General features: G+C 37.8%; 3 protein-coding genes and 1 pseudogene across 7 annotated transcripts; 1 reads left to right on the top strand and 3 right to left on the bottom strand.

Moving 5' to 3' along the window:
- The first annotated feature begins 206 nt into the window (after positions 1 to 206).
- On the top strand, positions 207 to 6,309 carry LOC119995985 (probable ethanolamine kinase). Of its 2 annotated transcripts, XM_038842468.1 has the most exons (11): positions 210 to 521; positions 931 to 1,022; positions 1,225 to 1,331; positions 2,236 to 2,341; positions 2,880 to 3,002; positions 3,176 to 3,270; positions 3,998 to 4,082; positions 4,777 to 4,882; positions 4,984 to 5,050; positions 5,641 to 5,733; positions 5,821 to 6,309. In XM_038842468.1, exons 1-11 carry the CDS (start codon positions 385 to 387, stop codon positions 5,938 to 5,940), a joined length of 1,131 nt encoding a protein of 376 aa, XP_038698396.1. In that variant the 5' UTR covers positions 210 to 384; the 3' UTR covers positions 5,941 to 6,309. The 2 variants fall into 2 exon arrangements, with proteins under 2 accessions (XP_038698397.1, XP_038698396.1); XM_038842469.1 differs by lacking the exon at positions 2,880 to 3,002 and having other exon boundaries at positions 207 to 521.
- Positions 6,310 to 6,516: 207 nt separating this feature from the next.
- On the bottom strand, positions 6,517 to 9,593 carry LOC119997336 (F-box/kelch-repeat protein At1g55270-like). Of its 3 annotated transcripts, none has more exons than XM_038844277.1 (4): positions 9,133 to 9,593; positions 8,842 to 9,045; positions 8,698 to 8,771; positions 6,517 to 8,080 (listed from the first exon to the last, which is right to left on the bottom strand). In XM_038844277.1, exons 3-4 carry the CDS (start codon positions 8,722 to 8,724, stop codon positions 6,821 to 6,823), a joined length of 1,287 nt encoding a protein of 428 aa, XP_038700205.1. In that variant the 5' UTR covers positions 8,725 to 8,771; positions 8,842 to 9,045; positions 9,133 to 9,593; the 3' UTR covers positions 6,517 to 6,820. The 3 variants fall into 3 exon arrangements, with proteins under 3 accessions (XP_038700205.1, XP_038700203.1, XP_038700204.1); XM_038844275.1 differs by having other exon boundaries at positions 8,842 to 9,051; XM_038844276.1 differs by having other exon boundaries at positions 8,842 to 9,593.
- A 1,898-nt stretch (positions 9,594 to 11,491) lies between these two features.
- Positions 11,492 to 15,502, bottom strand: LOC119996746 (transmembrane protein 128-like). 2 transcript variants are annotated; one of them, XM_038843503.1, is made up of 5 exons: positions 15,210 to 15,502; positions 14,507 to 14,888; positions 12,370 to 12,534; positions 12,216 to 12,267; positions 11,492 to 12,124 (listed from the first exon to the last, which is right to left on the bottom strand). In XM_038843503.1, exons 2-5 carry the CDS (start codon positions 14,761 to 14,763, stop codon positions 12,035 to 12,037), a joined length of 564 nt encoding a protein of 187 aa, XP_038699431.1. In that variant the 5' UTR covers positions 14,764 to 14,888; positions 15,210 to 15,502; the 3' UTR covers positions 11,492 to 12,034. The 2 variants fall into 2 exon arrangements, with proteins under 2 accessions (XP_038699431.1, XP_038699430.1); XM_038843502.1 differs by having other exon boundaries at positions 14,507 to 15,502.
- A 239-nt stretch (positions 15,503 to 15,741) lies between these two features.
- On the bottom strand, positions 15,742 to 22,894 carry LOC119996749 (annotated as a pseudogene).
- Positions 22,895 to 22,905: the final 11 nt, after the last annotated feature.

The following is a 22,905-nucleotide window of genomic DNA, read 5'->3' on the forward strand; positions in this document are numbered from 1 at the left end:
TGTTTGACGGATTGGATTTTGACTTAAATTATTCTTATGACGAGAAATGTCTATGTTATGTCCGCATGTATGATGATCGAAATTTAAACATATATAGGATATCTAAACAATAAGTTTGTATATGGAATACGTGTATCTTGTCGGTTTTCGCTTTTAAAAAGGGAGAAAAAACGTTACATATACATTATATTTTATAACCATTGAGGGGAAACAATAGACATTACACAAGAATCTCAGGCACATATCCGTCGTTCCGTATTTATTATATTTCCCACTTCGCAGTTCTGCACGAGGTTTGGCTGTTCCCGGTTTACGTGGGAAGATTAGCGTTTCATTCGCTCGGCATTTGAATTTGTGGACGGCTAGATAGGCATAAAGAGACGAATGGGAGCAGTCAAGATCTGGAACGAAATGGAGGTCGCCGAGGAATTTTCAGAGAAGAACTGCAGCACCGAAATCAAATCCTCGTCCCTCACCGTCGACACCTCTCTTTCACTGCCTGATATGACTCCTCGCGTCATGTTCGTTCCGGTTTCCATTTCTTTGGTTTCTGGAATTTCTTTTTTATTCACAGATGTTAACTTAGCCTTTTGGATTTCTTTTAAGTGTTTGGTTGCCGAGGAAATGAAGAAAAGCTTAATTAAGCTAAAATTTAGATTATGCACGTCGAATACTATCTTTATCTTCTCTTTAGGAAATTTCCTCTGCAACTCTAGTTCACTTCTTGATATGATGGGAGCAAGAATTTCCAGGAACATTTGGAACATTTCATTTCTTTAGGAATTTTAGGCTTTCTGCTCTACTTTTGTCTGATGCTTGGTTCTGTGCGTATGTAATGAAGTTTTTTTAAGCTAAATGAAAGATTCACGCTTCTCAGTGGAAACTTTTTTCTGCTAGATCATAATGTCGGTTTGTTTTTTCCCTTGACAGAAATTTGTGCAAGGATCTGTTCAAGAAGTGGTCAAAATTGGATGATTCACGCTTCTCTGTGCAAACTGTTTCTGGAGGCATCACAAATTTATGTGAGTGTACAAGCTTTGTTGTTTGTTGGGTTTGATATTGGTGGAAAAGCTTTACCTATTACACAAATATCTGCTATGAAATTTGGGAAGAAATCATTTAGTTTCCGTTAATTTCATTTCAAAACTCCATATCATGCTTTTGCTTCCTTATTGCACCACATACCAATTATTGCCTGAGTAACTGTCTGATTAAGTGTTCCAGTGCTCAAGGTAACTGTCAGAGCAGATGATGGAAATGAAGATTCTGTAACTGTGAGATTATACGGACCTAACACTGATTATGTCATTGATCGTGAGCGGGAGTTGCAGGTGATTTATTCATCTTTCTGTATGATTTCTTGGTTCTGGTTCTGTTCCCATTCCTTGCTTGCCAATGGGTACTATGTTCTAATATCATTAACATGTACCTCAGCTTTAGTCTGTATTAGTGATGGCATTAATCTGGTATTTTGTTTTGTTGTACCTCAGCTTTATACATTGTACTGACAACAAGGAGCTAGAATTTTGAAAATTCGAATTAACAATAAAACAACCTATCAAATTTTGCCATTTTCATACTAATAGAGAAATATACCCCTCAACCCCGTTTTGAAAGTGCTGTTTGCTGCAGTCAAAATGAGTTTCTTTATGCTGTATGATGCTGATTGCAAAGAGTTCTAACTAAGATTTTTGTCGACAAAAGTTTGTCGACTATTGAAGTAGTAATATGATGTTTGCAACTTTAGGACCTGCATTGTGTTTCAATGAATGTGCCTAGTTTCCATTGCATTATTGGAAGCCGATCTACTTAATTTTCTTGGTGAGTCAAGTAACTCCATCATACAGAATTTCTTGGACCTTGCCCATGAATTTTGCTGCCAGAATTTGGTGAACTTTCTACATTCTTGTTCAGCCTCTCCTAAATTGGATCTTTGCAATTGGCATCATGTTCTGAATTTCAGAAACAGTAGGCTAGCATTTACTTCCATTGGAATGTTCCTCTAGGTTTAAAATCATATATAATTTCTTTTCAAATTTGTAGTTTTCTGTTCAGACACAAGCAAGTTGCGTATTTCAAATATAAAATTCTGATGCTGTGTTTCTTTGAAAGTTTCAAAACCAAGTTTAATGTAGTCTGGGACTCTTACGGTTCATTCTATTTCTGGCTTACCTTTTGCTTATGTTTAATATCTTTAGCAACACTTTCTAGTTGCTTACTATGTACTGTTATCAGGCTATCAAGTATCTCTCAGCTGCAGGATTCGGTGCCAAGTTGCTAGGAGTATTTGGAAATGGAATGGTGCAGTCCTTCATCATTGCACGCACGCTAGAACCATCAGGTGAGGATAAGAAAGATCAAGTGTTATGATTTAAACTAAAAGAGTTCATTCTTCCCCCTCCGTTTTTGTGAATGGTTTTGGTCAATTGTCCAAGACACCAGATATGGTTTTGGTTTGGCTTGCTAGATAATTAATTTTATTTCCAAAACTGGTGAGCAATTTACTTATTTCTTAGCACACTGTTGAGCTCAAGGTGGGTGTTAGAAAACTCTTACAATACCTTTAATCTGTAGCAAGGTCACTAGGAGAGAAATTTCAGTTTCCTGGTGTTTGCTGTTACTGGGTTTTAGCCTGTCATAAAGGAACAACAATATCTGAGAACCTAAAGTCATGATTGTTTGGTAGCACATAAAGTCCTTGTCCATGAATTTATAGGAGGCGATCTGTTTTTATTTGTTCTAATAAATTGGTGAAGGAAAAGAAAAAAATTTGAACATTTGTGGAGTCAAGTCTTTCACCATGGAACATCTTACCCTATTCTGCATGTCTGTCTAGATAGTAGCACTGCTCTTCTCATCAATTTTTTCCCCAATGGCAGACATGAGAGAGCCAAAGCTGTCTGCTGAAATCGCCCGACAGCTACATGAATTTCATCAAGTTGAAGTTCCTGGTTCTAAAGAACCTCAATTGTGGAATGACATCTTCAAGTTCTTTAAGAATGGTATGTTTTCAGGGTGATGAATGGTATCTTAACTAGTTTTCCATGTTTAGTGTGCTTACCCATGGTCGTCTTAAGGTTTCTGCTGGCGGATTGTTCCATATAATCATTTATCAACTTGATTTCCCTCCTTTTTCTATACTTTTCTCATGTTTTCCTCGCATCTCTTGTTGTAGCGTCCAAACTTAAATTTGATGATGATGATGAGAAGCAGGAGAAATATCAGAAAATTTCATTTAAGGAAGTTCATAATGAGATTCTTGAACTCGAGGTATTCTCTCCTCTTATAACCTGTGGCTTGCAATTCTGTTTTGTCCTTTTGTTCTCATTATCTTTCTGCCCTGTATTTATTTACTGAAGAATTAGGATCAGCTGCCAGCTTTCTATAGTTCTCTAACAAAACTCTAAGTGAAAGAAATAACTTTGACTTCTTAGTTTTGATGTTTCATGGGCTATTTAGGGATAGGTGCAGGAATTGAGCAAAATTTAACTTCTTAGTTTGCTCTCTCTTCTTCCATCGGTTGCTACTTATGGTACATTATGGGACTGATTGTCATATGTTTGAAACATTTCCGTAATAGCAGAACATCTGACCTCCCATCATTTTTTTTATTCCTAGCGGTCCTAGCCAATATGGATGCCCTGCCTTTAAGTTCATTATAAAAATCGGCTACATATGGTGAATGTAGGCAGAAGACGGTCATATGTTTGAAACATTTCCTAAACAGCAAAACATCTGACCTTCATTTGATTACTTGATGATTTAAAAAGCACACCTTGAGGTTCTTGATCAAACCCATCTAGATATACAAGGCAAATGAGATGATACGTGTCTAGAATCATAATTCAGAAGAATCCCTAGATTGTAAAACAGAGTTTGCTAATTTGATATCCTTGTGGTCATTGCCACAGCATTTTGTATTTAGAATGTGTATGTTTTTAAGATTTAGAATACCATTCCGATTCATAAAAATGTTTATCTCCTGATAATGAAACAGGAATTGACAGGCCGCGTTAATTCTCCAGTGGTTTTTGCGCACAATGACTTGCTTTCTGGGAACATAATGGTCAATGATGATGAAGGTGTGTATAACCGCTATTTTGTTATCATCTTTGTTCATTTTTTATTATTTGGCAGTTTCACTCTGTGATTTAATATGGGTTGAAATACTTTGTCAGTTGGTATTACAATACATCCTTTTGAGCTCAAATTCGCCTCCCTACCCTAGCGGCCCCCCCCCCATATTTACTGTAACTATCATGGAACATATAACTTAGCATCAATATGAACAAAGTATATAGGAGCGGTACATTTGAGGTTTAACTTTGTGAGTTGCATAGGGATTACTGCATTGAATTCATCTTGACAGGAATGTAAGGTTATTAGGTCAACCTATTACAGGAATAAGGAATTTTAATAGAATAAGTTTGACACAAAATACCCTTGTAAATTTGTAATATGTTTTTTCCAGTGGTTTATTCCACTTTGGGCTGCTTAGGTACTATTGTGGGTGAATATTAACATATTTTGGGATATGCCATGGTTGTGAGTTGTGACACCAACTATATCCAAGAACTGGCTCTCTAAGAGTAAATGAAATATAAATTGGGTTTTGGTGTCTGAACTGCTGCCCAATATGCATGGAGGGAGTTATGTTTCTAGACGAGGTGTCTTTTCTTTAATTGTTGTTTGATTTTGATGGTGGAATCTTTGGCTGGTATTGTTTTTCATTATTTCCTCATATTTGTTCATTGTTTGTTTTTGTTTGGCATCTAGGAAAACTCTACTTCATTGATTTCGAGTATGGTTCATACAATTACCGGGGTTATGACATTGGAAATCACTTCAATGAATATGGAGGCTATGATTGTGACTATAGTTTGTATGTACTTGTTGTCTTGTTTTTTCTCTGCTCTTCTTTCAAATTATTTGTTACATGTTAGATGACAGTTTTTTGATTGTTGAACGTGGCCTTTGTTGTAGATACCCAAACAAGGATGAGCAATATCATTTCATTAGGCATTATTTACAACCTGACAAACCTCATGAGGTACGTTAGAAATGGTAGGTTAATTATGTACAGCTTATGTTTGACATTTTGCAGTATAACTTTTATGATTTGAATATGTAGCCAAAGTGAATGATACTTTGTCCTACTGCTTGATAATCTGCATAACGTGAAAAGACGATTTATTTAACCCATCACTGAAGAATACCATGAAATTGCTTTAAGTGAAATAATTGGCATCTGATATGAGAACTTGTGTAATAATCTGCAGGCAGGGGATAAACACTTTAATTTCTGCAGCATTATGCTGCAACACTATTTAAGAACTGTATTTAGGGTTTTTATCCTTCATCCTTGGAACGCATTATTTTATTATGTGCATGCATGTAAATTTGATGATTGATCTGGCCCTTCCTCTTGACTTATATAGTTATATAGCAACATGGTTCCCTTAAATGTACCATGCCAACCACCTTTTGCTGTTATGTACATTTCGTTCTATGTCATTTCACTGACAAACTTTTGGATGCACAATTTTTTGTTGGTTGGGTGTATGAACATGCATGCTGTAGTGGCCCTGCTATAGTTATCTTGTCATAGACTATATCAGTATGGATTTGTTTTCTTGACAGGTATCTGAAAAAGATATTGAAGCTCTCTATCTTGAGGCCAACGTATTCATGTTATCTTCGCACATATATTGGGCTTTGTGGGCTCTAATCCAGGTATTTCTTCTCATCCATTTACTGGCAAAGGCCAATAGAGTTGTTAACATAAACAATTAATTCTGTTCCATCCCCACTGTTTTGCAGGCAAAGATGTCTCCAATCAATTTCGATTATCTTGGTTACTTTTTCCTGAGATACAATGAATACAAAAAGCAGAAAGGAAGATGGGTCTCATTGGCACGATCTTGCCTTTCAGGAAAGTGAAGTGAGTAATACTGTTTGCACGTTGCATTTGTTTCAAAACAGAAAGGAAGATGCTTATCACAGGCACGATTATGCCTTTCAGGAAAGGGAAGTTGAGTAATACTGTTGTTTTTACACATTGCATCGGTCTTCTGTAATTTGTTACTAGGGAGAGGTCCTTGGCCCTCGGGTCCGATATTCTTGTAAACTATTCTTTTCGTAGTCTCTTGCTAGCTATTATAAGCACGTAGAGAGAAACGGAGATTTAGAGACCTGCATATGTTCTGTTGTAACTTTTGTCAATACGTGTACTAATCGTGTTGTGTACTTCTGTGATTCTCAATGTTGAATGGTTAAGTTGAAAAATAAACTGTGTTTTAGAACTTGAAATGTTGCTGCTTAAAAAGAATCTCATTATAGATCCTTTGCAACAACTTGCTTTTGTTTCTTGTTTTCTGGAAGGAATGCTTGCCAATTGTTTTGGAGCTGTACTTAATATGTTTGGAATGCTGACTTTGAGCAATAGTGTGCCATTTGTTCCCTACCAAAGGAAGCAGTTCAATCAGTGGAAACCTAACAAAATGATGTATAAAAAGATTGCAAGGAAACGAAGGGTTTTAACTTAAAATGACAACTATATAACACATTGATATTTGTAAGTAACACTTGGAGTTTATCAAAATATTCTCACTCATCTAGCACCTCCTGGGTACATGATCCTTCCTAAACTTCACTTTTGAATCCTACTACGCCGGACCTATGGGCACCCAGGCCGATCATCCCCGACAAGCTGTCAGTCTTCATCTTCCAAGCTGTAACAGCAGATGCCAGATCAAGCAAAACCAAAAGGCACAAAAACAACCAAAACCCACATTAGGATTTTGATATATTTTTCCAGTCTTCATGCTTGAAGAACTTGGCTATGAACAATATGACTCTTTAAGCGGTTCCTGCCAGCAAGACTAGACCAGAGATTTGTGACCAAATTCTTGAACTGTCCTTTCCCTGCTATGGTTTCCCATAAATGTTCAGCAGTAGGCCCTTTAACGTCATCAGATTTCGAAACATCAACCAGTGATATGCTCATATTATTTCGGATGATGCACAATTTTCCATTCAGTGGAACGAGCGCAGCTGCCTCCAATGCCTGAGAATTCCCCAAATGCATCTTACTGTCAATATGCTTACTCCAAGAGTCCGTCGCTTCATCATAAACCCTAAGTTTGCAGCCATCCTTGCAGTTCAAAGCATATAAATGCCCATTTAAGGATGCACTTGGGTTCCTCCAGCCCGTAACCATTCCATCGTATACAGGGTCCCAACTGTCAGTTCTCGGCTGGTAAACTTCACTCAGAACTTGTCGGTGAGAGCCAAGCCCCTTCAGAAACCATTTTCCCTCATAAACTACCCCAATGAAGGGCACCATTGCTGTGCTCATATCAGCAATGAAAGACCATCTATTTTTGTTGGGATCATAAACTTCAGCTGACCTCAAGGAATGATGCACACCCTCGTTCTCACCACCGGCTACATACAAACAGTTGTTTATGACACATGAACCGAAAAAATGCCGTCTACGAAGCATATCTGGTGCACGGTGCCATTTGTTAGTCCTGGCACTATAAAAAATGACTCGCCTCATTGATCCCTTTATCGGGTCCTTTCCACCAAACAAGTAAAGGTGACAGCCACTTAGAACAGCACAACCAAATCCAAGAGCTTCAGAGTATTCCTTCGGGACAGGGGGAAGGGTTTGCCACAGCTGGTATACGGGATCAAAAGCATGCCACGCGATTTTCCCTTCCTTGTCTCTTTTGATTATATATATCCATTCCTCAGCTATTCCAAGGCTCTTTCGAAGAGAGTAAAAGAAATTGCCAGCCAAAAGACGGTACCATCTCTTGCATACCAGTCGAAGCTTACGGTGTTCCGTCCTGGGAACACGTATTAGACAAGCAATTGCAAGATCATCGGGGAGTCCTGGAAGCAAAGGAGATTGGTTCCGGCTCCGGTCACCACGGGATGGCTTGGTCCTAGTTGGATGAATGGACGGTTTAATGTCAGGCCGGAGACAAAGCTTACTACCAGGGACGTATCTTTTAGCTCCAGCAACAGTTTTCAGGCCAGCATCTACTCTACATAAACAGGCTGTTGTATCAACCTGAAAAGTTAGGTGAATATAATCAATCACACTTTTTAGCTTCTCTTTCCTATGCAACATCAGGAAGCTGCCTGATAAAATATTATGGTGGCAGCACCATATAACTACAAAACAAGTTGCTGCACCAATAATTTGTTCCATTATTGAACCGATTTAGGCAACCTAGAAGCTAAAAATTGCTCGTAAGTTGCAAAATGTCAGCATAGGAGCCAAAGAAGTCCACTTTTCATGTTAAAACTCTTACTTAAACAGCTCAAGTATCAACCAATCTCAAGAAACTGGGATAAAACACATCTCAAAACCGTATCCGCTAGGCAGACCCCGAGGGGGAGTAGCCCATCGTGGCTCAAGTAGCAGATTCAATCCCATTTTCCATTTCCATTCCAGTGCTATTTATACTCATATCATTGTGCACTTGGAATGCATCAATCTTAAAAAAGGTTTGTATCATATCTGAAGAAGATTTGCAAGTAATCATCACTCATCAGTGAAATCCTTTTGGAAATGTTTTGCCAAAGATGGAATATTAGAATCAGTAAACAAAGCAGATTTTAATGAATAAAAAAACAAGAGATTCGCAAAAGAAAAGTGCGAAAATGAGAAGACGAATAATTTACCAGAGGAGGTTGAATTACTCTGTCCATTTCCCTTGAATCAAGACCTTGCCAGTGCCAGATTTATCACAAGACACCTGCAAATTTCAGCATATATTTCTCAACCAACAGCCCCAAAACAGTAAATTAAGTACCAAGAAATCATACCTGAACAATCAGCATTAGCCCATAACCAGAAATCACCGACAGCACATAAACCCCAGCTTCATAGAACCCTCGTCGATTTTCAAGAGATTGGCCTCTTGATCTTCCAAATTTCACCACCAAATCACAGACCAAGCTCAAAAGAAGTCACGGATGGCTTTAAAAACCTAACTTGAAGACTCAAAAGCTGTTCGTATTGCAGAAAATCTGGAGCTGGCCAAAGAAGGAAACCAATTAATCCTATCATCAAAGCCCATATCAAAAGTCAAAAGACCCACATCGAAAGAACCTCACTTGTAATGGCCTCCACAGAGAGAAGTCAAAATCATCATATTATCTCCATCCTCACAGAAAAAGTAAAAACCCAAGAAACGCAAATGCGAGACAGCACGAAAATGGGGGACACGAAGAGCACTGAGAGGAGATAAAGACCCCTTCTCTCTTACACACCCATTAATGTTCAGTGGAGTTCAGGGCCCATTAACTCAACGGCACAAGCTACCAAGCACAAGAGTGTGCTCAACAAGACAGAGAAAGAGTGAGAGAGAGAGAGAGAGGTGTGAAAAAGCAAAAAACCTAAACCATTAAAGGAGGAAAGAAAGAAAGGGTGGTGAATGATGACATTTGGTGGTTGTTTTATTGGAGAAATCAAGAACAAACTCACTCCCCTAAATTGGAAGATAGCTCTTGTTTGGGCTTTGGGCAGAGACACAGATTGAAAGAATCAAAATCCATTAGGTCAACACTCAACATAGACATGGGTTTTTCACAATAGTTTAGGACAAATATTCAAACACAAAATAAGTGGACCCACATCTACAAAATCCCACCTAATGTTCTCTTCTTCAATGATAAAGATACATCAAATATATATATATATATATATTTTCTTGCATGTGTTATGAATTATGACCCACTCCACTGATGCTAATCGTCCTAAAATGATATATCTTGCAAGGAAATTTTTTATAAAAAACATTATTTTGATTGGTTTATGATAACCATTGGTCCATTGCCATTGCCATCACCATCCAATCAAACCTTTTTCTTGTTGCTTTTTTTTTTTACAGGGCTTCCTATTGTTTACACCTTGTTTCTTTTTGCTATCACTGACATGGAGATTGAGGGTTCTTTGTTGGTATTATTAATTATTTTGAACTTGATTCTGGTCGAATTGAATTGAATCCCTCCTCCAAGGCCAAATCGTATGAATTTAGGAGGTTTGAAGTTTGATTTTCACTTAAAATAATATTTTTGTAACGATGTGTTGGACTTTGACCCAATTTGTTCTATCGCGTATGTGGGTTTGATGGACTCATGTTGAATGTCTAAATGATAAACTTGTATAGTGTTCGATTAAAAAAGTCCCCAATATTCGATTAAATATTCAAGCTTGAAAGAATTTATCTCAAGTAACTTCACCATTACTCCCTGTGGACTAGAGAGGATGGTCTTAGTTCATGGTTTAGATAAATAGCATATAATAAGATGTGTATATGGAGCATCTTTTTTGACCATAATTGGGTATTTTTCCATGATTAAAAATCAACGTCGACTTCTCTCCTAATTCCACAATAATTCCAAACACCTCTCATCAGTCCAATACATGTGAGATCAGCTAAATAGAATAGACAGTCCAGCTGTTCCCCCCACACGCTATATTCAATGGCATGCCAAGACCACCTGCAATCTGCTTGACTTCAAACCCACAAAAAGGAATAATGAAAAGAAAAAAAAAACCCAACAAGCAAAAGAGGGATGAAGGAAATCATTGAAGTGTTTGGAAAATTGTGAGCCTTTTTCTTTTCATCTGTTTTTCTGGACTCCTTGTCTTCAATTTGTCCATCTCAAGTGAACTTGCACTAAAATATTCAACGCCTATGCCTATAATTATGACCATTCTAATTCACAATTTCACAGTTCAAATGGGGTATCTCAGAATCAGATGATATATTTCTACACCAATGTAATGTTGTAACTCTTTAATTATGACAATTTATATGATGAAAATTTAACTGGTTAATCATCACAAGTATCATCATCTTGGAACAGTTGTGTTGTGTTAGGTGAAATTGGAATAAAATGAACAAAGAAAGTGTACATAATCATAAATGTGATGAAAAATAACTCATAAAAATATTGTTGATGTTGAAAAACACTAAAGGGGGGGTGTGACAGAGAATTATGGGACTAATACTACTTTCCCTTTTTGAGAGGGGAAGATGTCTTTTTCCCAACTTGAGAGACAAGACACGGTTGGCGTCTTTGTGGGGAATAACAAAGTCATTCAAGTGGGGTTGGTTCACATTTACTTTGAGTTGATTTCCCTGCTTCAGTTCAGACTTCAGACAGATGTATGACATTTTGTTACCATCCCACAACAAAGGCTAAACTCTCTAGATCCCAGAACTGTCGATTTTCTTGAGGCTACACCACAGGCTTAGACCAACAATCAGTTTTCTTGAGGCTGGACCACACACAGGCTTATTAGACTTGCAGGGATCGATTGTTATACTGGATCTCATGGGCCCAGTATAGGTTGGACTTGGGAGGACAAATCCATGCAAGCCACACACCCAAAACGAACAAAATATTGTTTGTGAAGAATGCAGCATTTCCTTATCACCCTTTTAGATTACTGACCACATCACAGTTTCAAATTATTAACAAGATCATTCTTCCTGGAATAGAGTTACAGAGATGCCTGAAAACAAAGATGACACTACATTCAGAGTGCAAGTGTAGTTCCAGCTTCATAAAAGGAAAAAAAAAATGAAATGAATATGATATAAACGAGGAACAACTAATGAAAGATGATTCGACGACCATTACATTACTTGTCAATATAAACTGGAACCACAGCAAACAGCCTTCTCAATACAAAGAATTCATCAAAGAGGCTGAACATCTACATTACTATCTAATGTCTCAGCAGTATTCCGGTCCAAGCAAACCTGTGCTTCCAACTGGTCATTGCAATAGAAATCCAAGATCTGCTGTTCAGGTGTATCAGGTTATGGACATGTGCAAATGAAATCCAATGATTAAAACAACATTAACAATTGTGGTTAGCATGAAGTCTCATGGCCATAGAGTAACATAAAGCTTGTATTGGCCAATCTTACCAAACATCCATGTTTGGTTACAAACACTTTCGTCTAAGTCACAAATGTTTCTTGCTCGGAACCCACAAGGCTTAATCTATACGGAATGAGTCATTGGGTGACCTGAAATTCCCCATCACAAAACGTGGGAAGATTACCATGCAAGCCATAAACAGCGTGAACTGCAGCAACACATAGAGTAATTAGTCAATTACAACATTAAAATATCACAAGGAGAAGAGAAGTAATGAAAGGAAAGTGTGTAAGGTGTACCACAAGAGGAAGGGTCAAGAAACTCCAAATAGGCCACAAAGCAAAGGAAAACCTACACAAACAAAATTTAGCCGAAGTAAGATAAGCAGCCCAAACAAGTCAGAAATAACACTTCTACAAACTCAAGAACAAACAAGAAAACAGTCTCTCTTACAAGCAGAAGGAAACAAGCCCCAGTAGGGTAACAAACGGCAAAGCAGATATGCTTAACAATTCCCATTTCTCATTGAACCTCCTCAAACTCCAAGAAAAAATGCTCGTATAAAAGAAGATGACAATGTTCACACCAACACAAGCCATCCCGAAGTACAGAGGCAATCTGCACAAGTTTCTCAAAACAAATATCAGATTCATTAAGTCGAAGCATGCTCATCAGTTTTTACAAAATACTTCCATCTTAAGCTAGAGAAAATATGTAAAAGACAATCATTTCCTCCTCACGGCCAATCTCCTTATAGCCTTCAGTGCAAAATCTGGTTCATGAACCCTCTAATTTCTGATAGCAAAAATGATTGCACATATTCACTTGGCAAAAATATAATAACATGAACATGATAATACAAGACAAATAGAAGATTTTTCAAATATAATAAATCTTCAGTCTCGTTAACAATTTTGTTGCTACAATAACTGCGACCTTTAAAGTCTTATTCAAGGAAAAAAACCCGTATTGAAAAAATAATATGGATACCTTAAGGCTATTCCTTGGTCAATGTCTTAAACAAAAACCTGATGGCATAAATCCACACACAGATTAGAGTGAAACTTATAATAGTATTTCTTCAAGTGAATGTACTTTTGTTTTGTTGCATGCACAGATCTCTGAAGAAAGGTCATGGAGATTCAGTTATTGGTTATACTACTCATGCACCATTTACGGGAGGCACAGATGTGCACTGGGTGTAAAGCTATTACAAATAACCAGTCATAAATGAACAGAATAACAAATTATTAGTCTAACATGTGACGTTAATAATGAGTTTCTCTCATATGTATCATCGTCGAATGTAAACTATCTCACCCACACATGAAAAATCATGGTTTCACGAGAATGTAATCATTTTCTTAATGAAGGCTAGCAACCTTTTCGCTCCATAGTAAGTATCTCGAGTTCCTACTTATAGTTAGATTCAAGTTAACTGAACTCAAGAAGGCCTCCCCCTAAGATAGCTCATTTTTGCCACTTTAATCAACCCTAAGTGATTATAGTCGGGCTCCAAGGACTCCTGCATGAATTGCCAATACCTTCTAAAAGGACAAATATACATTTTTGTATTCAGGTACAACGTTTAAATCAGCCCTCAGGATCTTAAGGAAAAAATTTAAACCCCCCCACCCCTTCCCCACATATAAAATCACTATTGTAAGTTGTAACCTATAGGATATCTTATGCAAATGCATGCTTTAATAAGCTTAAGACTAGGAAAGGCATCAAAGACAAAAGGAAAAGGAGAACACTTGCTCTCCAGGATACAGGGGAAAAAAGAGTAAAAGGAGCACACAATATTGTTTCTTCTATTGTAACAGATAGACATTTTATACTTCTTTGAGAAATTGCATGAAAAACCTTATATAATCTGTGGCAAAGTTTTATCAGACTTGCATCACCATTGAACCTATGCATACATGCATAGATCATGCACATACTGACATAAATACTTATAAGCCAGAGAAAAGGAACGAGGTCAAGGACAAAACGAAAAGGAACAAACCGCCTTACAAGTTCTACATGAAAAAAGTAAAAGGAACAAGTTATAATGTTTCTTCCATCATTGCAAATGAACATCTTCTACTTCTCTTAGCTATTGCACGAAATCTTATTTAACACGCAACAATCTTTTATAAAGCCAGGTTAAGCATCAACATGTGAATACCCAATATATCTTTTTTGATTCCCAGCAACTCCAAGTTCTTAGCCACTGATATTATGTTCTCATATCTTCCTAAACAAAGTACACACAAGAATTTGAACCTTCTCGAGGACTGTAATGAAACGGCAACGATGCAATTGAAAATAAATATCTCATAAGATGGACAACTGTTTAACACTGACCAACCAGATCATAGTCTCCAAAACAATACAAGAACAAGTTTATCTTTCATTTGCGCTCTTACAAATTTTAGGGCTCATGAAGTTTTAGTGGCTTTTCCATCAACTCACAGTAATATCATCTGTTCTATTCTATTCTCTCCTAGCATGAATATCGAAAAATGAATATCCCTCTTCAATCAAACCAAAAAAAATCTTTGAACATACAAAGTGAAAGCACTTGAAATGAACTGTAATTTACCTTCTGATTCGGTCATCATGCCACAAAAGATAAATGAAATTGGACTTCCTGTCACCAAAGTACACAATAAAAACTGCTGAGGCAACCCAAAGCACATTCTCAGCAATCTCAACCCATGACCGAGCTCTCGGACTTGATGGTGAAAAGGACTGTGGCCTAGAGCAAGCATCATCTTCGAGGTCATCACCACCCGAGGCATAGCCTTGGCTGTGTCTCTGCCTCATATATCCACCTCCAACCGGTGTCCCACCAGACATAATTCCACCCCAAAAAAGTTGATGTAACCAAATAACCAATGAGCAAAAGAAGAATATCGCCGCAGAATCAACAAAAACTCTCCAAATTCAGAACACAGCAGTCAATTTTAGCCCTCTAAAAGAATCTGGTAAAGAATAGTACGCCACTCAAAATCCCAACAAATTGTCATCTAAAACTCACGTTCAATAAACAAGAAATATCCAATAATTGAATCCACATAATAGGTCTGGGTCTGCTATCGCCATCGCTCAGTAAAGAATTCAAATAAGTACATAATTCTCATTTACGTATATAAATCCGATTCCATAACCCATCAACGTTTGCCTTCCAATCTCCAAAACCCCACATAGGAAAATCGAAAATTCACAAAAGACCCAACTCAACAAAAAAGAAGTCAAGAAATAGATAGAATCAAGAGAACCAAAACGAGAATATCACAACGAACCCTCGTCGAGATTCGGATTCCCTTCGATACCCAGGCAGCAGTTCGCTTCGGTTCCCTCCAATCCAGTCACGGTCACCAACGCAAGTAATGAGTGAGGAACGAGGAGGGTAGTTTAGTCTTTCAGATGGACTGCGGCTGCGCATGAGTCATGACAGGGATAGAGTGCACAGTAGCTGTTTGTGGCCGTGACGAGAGGGATCTCGCGTTTAGGAAATTAAAATGATTTTGATTTTGATATCTGGGAGAGAATGTTGTGTGATTGGATTATTGGAATTGGAAACTTCCATTGCAAATTTTTTTCTTATAGATTATAATACTTGACGGGGTGGCAGATCTAACGGCTAAAACCAGATGAAGTTAGGACGTGTCAAAATATGATAGGTTGTATGATTTGGATAGTCAAGGAGAGCAGTTTATTCGGTTTTGAATTTTGGAAGCAAAGATTGATCTTGATGGAATGCTTGGTCACCACTCCATTGCTTATTCTTCCAACCCAAAAACAAAGTGATGTTGCTTTTCGAAGTCAGCTGGCATTGGCAACACAAAGACTTTTATGCAAATAAATACTTGGCTTGTGACTACAGAGAAAGCAAGAGTTGGGTTTTGGTATTTAGTCTTCACTACGACTTTCACTGGGAGAAATGTTCACTGAGAGCAATGTCCTTGCGTGTGATGCAATGCACTACCCTTACGGTCACGCTCTGTCTTTGACTCAACTTATCAAGTTATTGTATGATGTGGTACTCAGTTTAACAAAATTGTTTTTGGAAGGTGAGTTGAATATGTGGTGACGAGAGGGATGAATATGAAAACATTTCTATTCTGATAACTCCACAACCTCCGGACAATTGCTTGACCAAGAATAACCAGAAAAATTCAAAGATTTGCAAACGGTTAATGGCTCCCACCTCCATTGCACAAACTAACCAAGTCCACGAGTGTTGAGTATAAAACTTCAAGCGATAAATGCCCCAAGAACCTTCTATATTCAAACGGACAATCAACAGTGTCCATATTATCAACCACCAGGAGATACACCCCTGAGTATCTTCTGGGTCCACACGTGCTACCAAACTGAGGAGCTCACCTTCCTCTAGTTCAAATGACAAGCACAAAAAGTCGCGATTTGCTTTTATTCCCACCCTTAGAGCTTCCTCGTGAAGCCAAAGGACAACTTGGCTCACAACCTACCACCAAAATCAATAACAATGTTAATTGCACTTCCTGATTGCAACACAAAAGGAACTGCGATAAACAGTACACAAGATGCAGGATGATTATTTCTTTGTTTTTCCAAAAAAGCATTGTATCATACCATTTGTAAGGCTTAATAGATAGATACAGTACAACCCAGAAACTTAAGTGGACTAGCTTCACAGCCAGTTACCAGGTTAAAAGTAATGTGATATGCCAAGCCCAGTCATTGGCCTTAGCATGCCTTCCAACAATTAGGCTCAGGCCTAAAGACTATCTGCAGTCTGCACTACGACCACAGAAGACAAAGCATCGCATTCCCAAAGCTTTTTAGACCAGATAAGGATTCCACAGCATCCATATTAGAAGAGTAATGCTTTCCAAGTTCATCTAGACTAATTCCAGGAGCATGTAGTCCATCAAAATCTATGAACTCTGTAATGCCCTAACTTGGAAATAGTTTCTTCCATTACAGTTTCACCTTTGTATTCTATCTTCTAACATCCTTTTATTTCCTATAGTACAAAGGCACCTCAATTTTATTATCTATGTCCAACAACCTTGATCTCGTGACTCCCAGATACAGTAATCAAAATTTCTTAATGTCAGCATATAAGCAGTTAATGTTTCATTAAGGCCACCCAAAGGCAAAAGAAACAAAAAAAATCCTCAAATGAAAGGACCAAGTGCTTTTGAGCATCACGCCATCACGAGTGCTACACTGTAAGGGTGAGCAGTTGGCCAATAGTAATCTTGTTTCACCTCCTATGGGCTTCACTACTTAAACAACTGCACAAGCTGACCGGTTCCGAGACTCCCAAATACCAAAGAATTTAAAGATTTGGCTATAAAAAAAAATTCCAGGAATCTATTAATGTAGGGGCCCACCTGCTGCAGGACTATCACAGGAAGATCTGCCAAGTCACAGTCATATTTGTTTGTAGAACACATGTTTTCAGAACTTCCCTTAAACAGACCAACGACATTGGGAGCGCCTTCTGCTTTGACACTGATGCAATCGTCGCTGACAATGACCTTAGTATGATTCTCTGACTTAATGTCATTCTTGATGCTATGGGGATCTGTTTTTCGGTGTTGAGATTCTGTATGAAGATTGAAGAATGGACTGAGGAACCTTCATGCAGATAGTCCATGAAGATGTCTGAGAATGCCAAGTTGGATGAGTTACCAAATGAAGATATGGGATTCCAAGTACCTACACAAATTAAAGAATATTTACTGAGGAGAGATTTCAATCATACAAAATTTTCATAAGTCTATGTTCAACGACAAGCAGGCAATACCACATTTTCCAGCTCCATAAGCACCTTTGTTGAAAATATCCTGTGCGCTAGAGACATGCAGAAATGACCAAGGAGATTGGAACCTTCTTTTACAAGTTGACCAGATATTCGAGTACCAGTGGACCTGGGTTTCTCCCTTGGTCTTACTAATACTTGCTCAGTTGCTCATGGAAAATCTGTTGCAGATAAATTTCATAACTACTGCGATTAGGAAAACCACACTTCTTAATAAGAGTGTCACATTTTGCATCTGCCGACTTCACTCCATCAGATGAATCTACAGGTAAACCATTTGACTTGAAACTCTTAGTACATGCACTATCAACTGCTTGATTGCCATGACTGGATGGCACAAGTGAAATGAACACACAGGCTGCTGCTCCTATGCTTAATTGCAGAAACTTTTCTCGTATTCCAGTAACATTAACTCCTAATGATTGATTAAATGCCTCACGGTTCACCATGTCAAATACCTATAACCACGATTAAAAAAAGGTACAAGACAACAATGAAACACCAGGGGTTATAAAATTGTAGAGAAAAACAAGAGAATATCCACCTGCTCATAAAAAATGGCTTGATGAGCTTCTCGAAGGAGTGAATGTGCTTCTTTGATACATTCATCATCACTTGCAGATTCTCGTTCAGTATCTCTAAGTTGCTTCTCATGTGACCAATTAATCTTACCGGATTCCTTCAGACTATTGCCCGAATCTACCCCAAGAAAACCAAAATGAAGATGGTGACATGAATTCAGAGGTAAATTTATAGCCAACATGCCAGCTGGGTCATGGTCGACACGAATAGTAGATAGATTAGAAGGACGAAGTACAGCCGCTGAATCATATAATGAGCTCTCAAAGAGATCAAAGATAAATCCTTCGTTGCTAGGAACTGAAGCTGCCAATCGCTGCCGTTTAACTTTCCAGTTTTGCTGCAACCTATCAGTTTGTCAGAGAGATAAATAGATGGGGAATGTTTCTGAAGACATCAGCAGTTAAAGAATCACCCTTACTCTATTTGCAGATGCAAGAAAATTCAGAAAATACACAATAGAAGAATAATTTACAATATACACCACCCATATAGAATAAACCGCTCTTGACAATCCCACTCTCAGAACCAATTATGTTTTGAAACAAACTAACCTTTAGAATTGATGAGCATTAATTTTGACAATCGAAAAAAGTAAATAAGGGACATTCACCTTATTAGAGCACCATAAAATCTTGCTTCCCGAGCAGTCTGCTGTTCCAAAGCTTTGGCAGACTGCTGAAAGTATTTACCAAGATGCTGTGAAGATATGAAATGAAGTAAGAAAATAATGATAAAAAAGAGCAGTTGTCCACCCATAATTTCAGTAAGGAAGATAAGCTAATGTTCAACAAATTTCATTTTCGCTTGAGAGAAAATAAGCTCATGAATACTATGGCACTCACTCAAAGGAAAGGAAGAAATAAAATGAACAAAGAAGGAAATAATGATACCCGCTAGCATTGTAACTAGGTGGCTACAGATACAGCAAGGTCAGAAAGAACTTCTTTAGGCAAAGGCTTTGGCCTGGTCATACTGGCTACCGTTACAGCATCATTAGCTTCCACCTACACAAAAAACCAAAAGCAGAATCACGAAACAAACTCATTTCAGATTCAAAAATTTTGAACTCACAGCAGCAGTGCCCCTTTTGGAAAGAGTTTTCAGAAGAAAAGGCTAATGAATCCATAACATCGAGCAAGAAACCAAACAAAAGCACAATGGAGACACTAATAAGAATTTTGTCAAATCATTGAACTTAAAGTGGTGAAGAAATTCAGGACAGAACATGAACATCCCGGGAGTTGCTCCAAATTAAGAAAGAAATTCAAAAGCAGTAAGCAGTAAGAGGCTCACAGTGCTGATGAGATCTATGATGACAGACAGTTCTCGTTGAGCCAACTGCAGATTCTCGAGCATGCTCTGCCAGGGCCATGGCGTAGACGCGGTCTGCTTCTTCTTTTTCTTCTTTTCACCCCCCTCCTCGCTCTCTTTCTCGACCGCATTCGCCGAATCAGCGACACTCGCTTCTCGTCGTATCCCACATCACTACACAATAAAACTACGAATTCATTTTTTAATAGCTATGAAACAAATACGAGTCCAGGATGAAATGAGATGACAATAATTGAAACGACAAATACGTGCACAGGAAAGCGTTCGGCGCCGCTTTCCTCAATGGCCTCTAAGCGCTTAACTGGAAGCTTGTCGAGTGATATTTGCAGATTTTCATCCATTTTCAAATTTCCTTGGAAGTAGGGCAGGGCAGGACGGGGAAGGTCCAGGGTAGTGACAAATGTCAGGAATCGAAGACGATGAAGCTCGGGAGACCGAGACCAAGGAGGCAGCTGAGGATTGAAATTACTAAATTAGAGTAGGGACTAGGGCTAATTTTGTCATATGCTCATTACTCAAGGCCTAAAAGATCCTGGACTAGGCCAGTTTGGGCCGAGGCCAACCCAAGCAGAGACTTGGCCCAACCCAAATGACTGGAATCTAGGTGTAATAAGGCATTATATTTATTCCCTCGGCTGCCGGAGACTGCCGCTGCTGTCCGATCATATGCTCTAGCATCACCTGCAATCTCCAAGAACAACAACAAGCCAACAAACATATTCAAGAAGCACAGACAATGAAAATCTTGAACCGCCAAGATTTATTAACAGAAAGTGTTTTCATAATTCGGGGGAAAAAAATCCAAAATAGTAGGATCTTCTAGAGGAGGTCCTTGGAGACAATGGTCGGTCCCATGTCTTGGAACTCATGATCATAGATTCATAGATGGTCTAACATCACTTTGAAACTAAAAAACTACTAGTCAATGGGTTGTGAATTAAAAAATCTAAGAAACTGAACAATGCAATGCACATTCTGAAAAAAAGAAAGACCGCATTCACTACTTGTTTTCAAATCAATCACATATATATCCAACAAAGAAGGGAAGAGAAAAGTATTAGAAGCAGCAACACTTCAAGTTGTGTTTTTTCAAATCACTGCTTCTGCAATTAGTGAAAGGAAATTCAGAAAAAGGACTTATGGTGATTAATTGGTATTTCCTGCTGCAAAAAAGGAATCCTGAATGCTTGACAAGAAGTGAATAATCATATTCATAAAACACAAAAAGACATTCCTTGGCATTTAATCTGTATCAGCTTAACACATATGATATGGCTTAACCTGTAAACTCTGTTCGCCACAAAATAAAAGCAACTAAAAGCATACAGATTTTCTTCTCAGTTGAATGGAGATGCATGAGATATAATATAACACTCACAATGTAAATTCCATGGAGATATCTGTTATAAGCTCTCTTCAGAAGGAAAAGAGAAGAATTAGGAGCTCCCTTCAGTCCAAAACCAAAAGCAAGATAACTTCTACTTTCAATCTGTTTTGGACTGCAAGAAACCCCCATTTCTTCAAATTTTCAGAATGTTAAGAAAGGAATTCCATTTCTTAGAGTTTCATCTAGGGAAGTTACTAAGATGCAGAGACGACTTAAGGAAGAAAACAAGTTGGAAAGAAGAAGTTGCATTTATAAGGTTACATAGACACTTGAAAAGAACAAGTTAATGCAATTGTCACCAATTATTCTGAAGAATAATATGTTATGCTTTTCGGTACATAGAGACATAGATATCATATCAAAATGTTGAAGCTACTTTTACCAGTTTTAGCAGCAATGACACAGTTGGCTATAGCATTCCTTACCCACCCTAAACTTACAAATTACGTGCATGAATATCAAATACTCAAACTAGATCCAAAACAAGAACAAAAAGCTAGACCTTCTGTGGCTACAACTACTGGCAAAAAATTGAAGAAGAAACAAAGGTAGATCAATGTTCTTTTAACTTTTCATTGTAAGTTTCTTCTTCAGTTGCCTATAAGAGAGACTGATTCTGTTACTACTCATGTTATATTAATATTTTCTTGTGGTCCCTAATTTCTCTGAAGGTATGTTGATGGGCTTGTTTTCCCAACCATTATTCCATATTGATATTGCGATCCTTTGAATTTGAACTTCAACTCTGCTTTCTGGCTCCATATTTTATACCAAACATTTAGCCATCAATGTACATAATTGCTCAAAGTGGATGAATCCTAGCACCATAGTAAGACTACCCAATTTAGTTTAACGAGTTCAAATCATGAAAACAACCCCACTGCAATATGGATTAGGCTATATACATCTGCCCTTAAGGACAGAGAAACTAGTTCAGATTACTTCATTGATGCCAGATGATGACTAATCATTGGTAACATCCCAACTTTAGTTTGGACCATTTAGCATATATGTCTTTGCGCCTATGTGGTCATCCAACTATAAGAAATCTTTTCCTAAGCCAATATCTAACCCACTCCCATTTTTGAAGATTGCAAGTTGAGCCCTAAAAAGTTGTTAATTGATTCTCCAACTATAAGAAATAGTTTTTCTCGGCTCTCTTACCTAATAAAAAGAATACAAATTTTTTGAAGTAATTTACAAGTGGTCCGGCCTACCAAAGAACAAATCTTCTTTTGAGATCTATATAAACTTTCTTATTTTAATTACAAAAAAGGGTTAAAGTTCATGCTTCCAACACAAACAAGGTCACCATCTCCATGAATGGATTATTGCTGTGCTTTTATACCACAAAATCCTACAAATAGGGGTGGACAATCAATGGTTCAAAGTTCAAACCCCACACGAATAAGAAGAATACTAATTAGAAAATGGCCCCAAATAATATAACAAACTGAATATAATAAACAACCATCATTGTCATATGCATCAATATAACAGGCATGCCATCCCCACAATCAACATCAGCATTTACTTGGAAAGAGATGTGGGAAGCAAAACTCTAATCTAGATGAGCATACGTGCTTGCATCTATGGATTCTAAAGCCAAATGACCCCCCATTGCACTATTACTTGTTGGAAGTATTATAGCCTCAAAAGTCTCTGAGAATGAACAGCACCGCAAATAATTGCTCATAGCGAATTTTTCTAAGCAAGAAAGTTTGAGGTTTGAGATGCTTATCATGAATTAGTTAAGAACCAAATAGAAAACACAAATTTTATGGTAGAAAAGCAAGATATAATTTATATTTGATATTCAAAAATGATTTTTAAAATGGAGTAATTGTTTAGGATTTTCCGTCACCTTTTTAGCCGACTGGTG

Source organism: Tripterygium wilfordii, chromosome 4, assembly GCF_013401445.1.
Source record: "Tripterygium wilfordii isolate XIE 37 chromosome 4, ASM1340144v1, whole genome shotgun sequence".
Lineage (NCBI taxonomy): Eukaryota > Viridiplantae > Streptophyta > Magnoliopsida > Celastrales > Celastraceae > Tripterygium > Tripterygium wilfordii.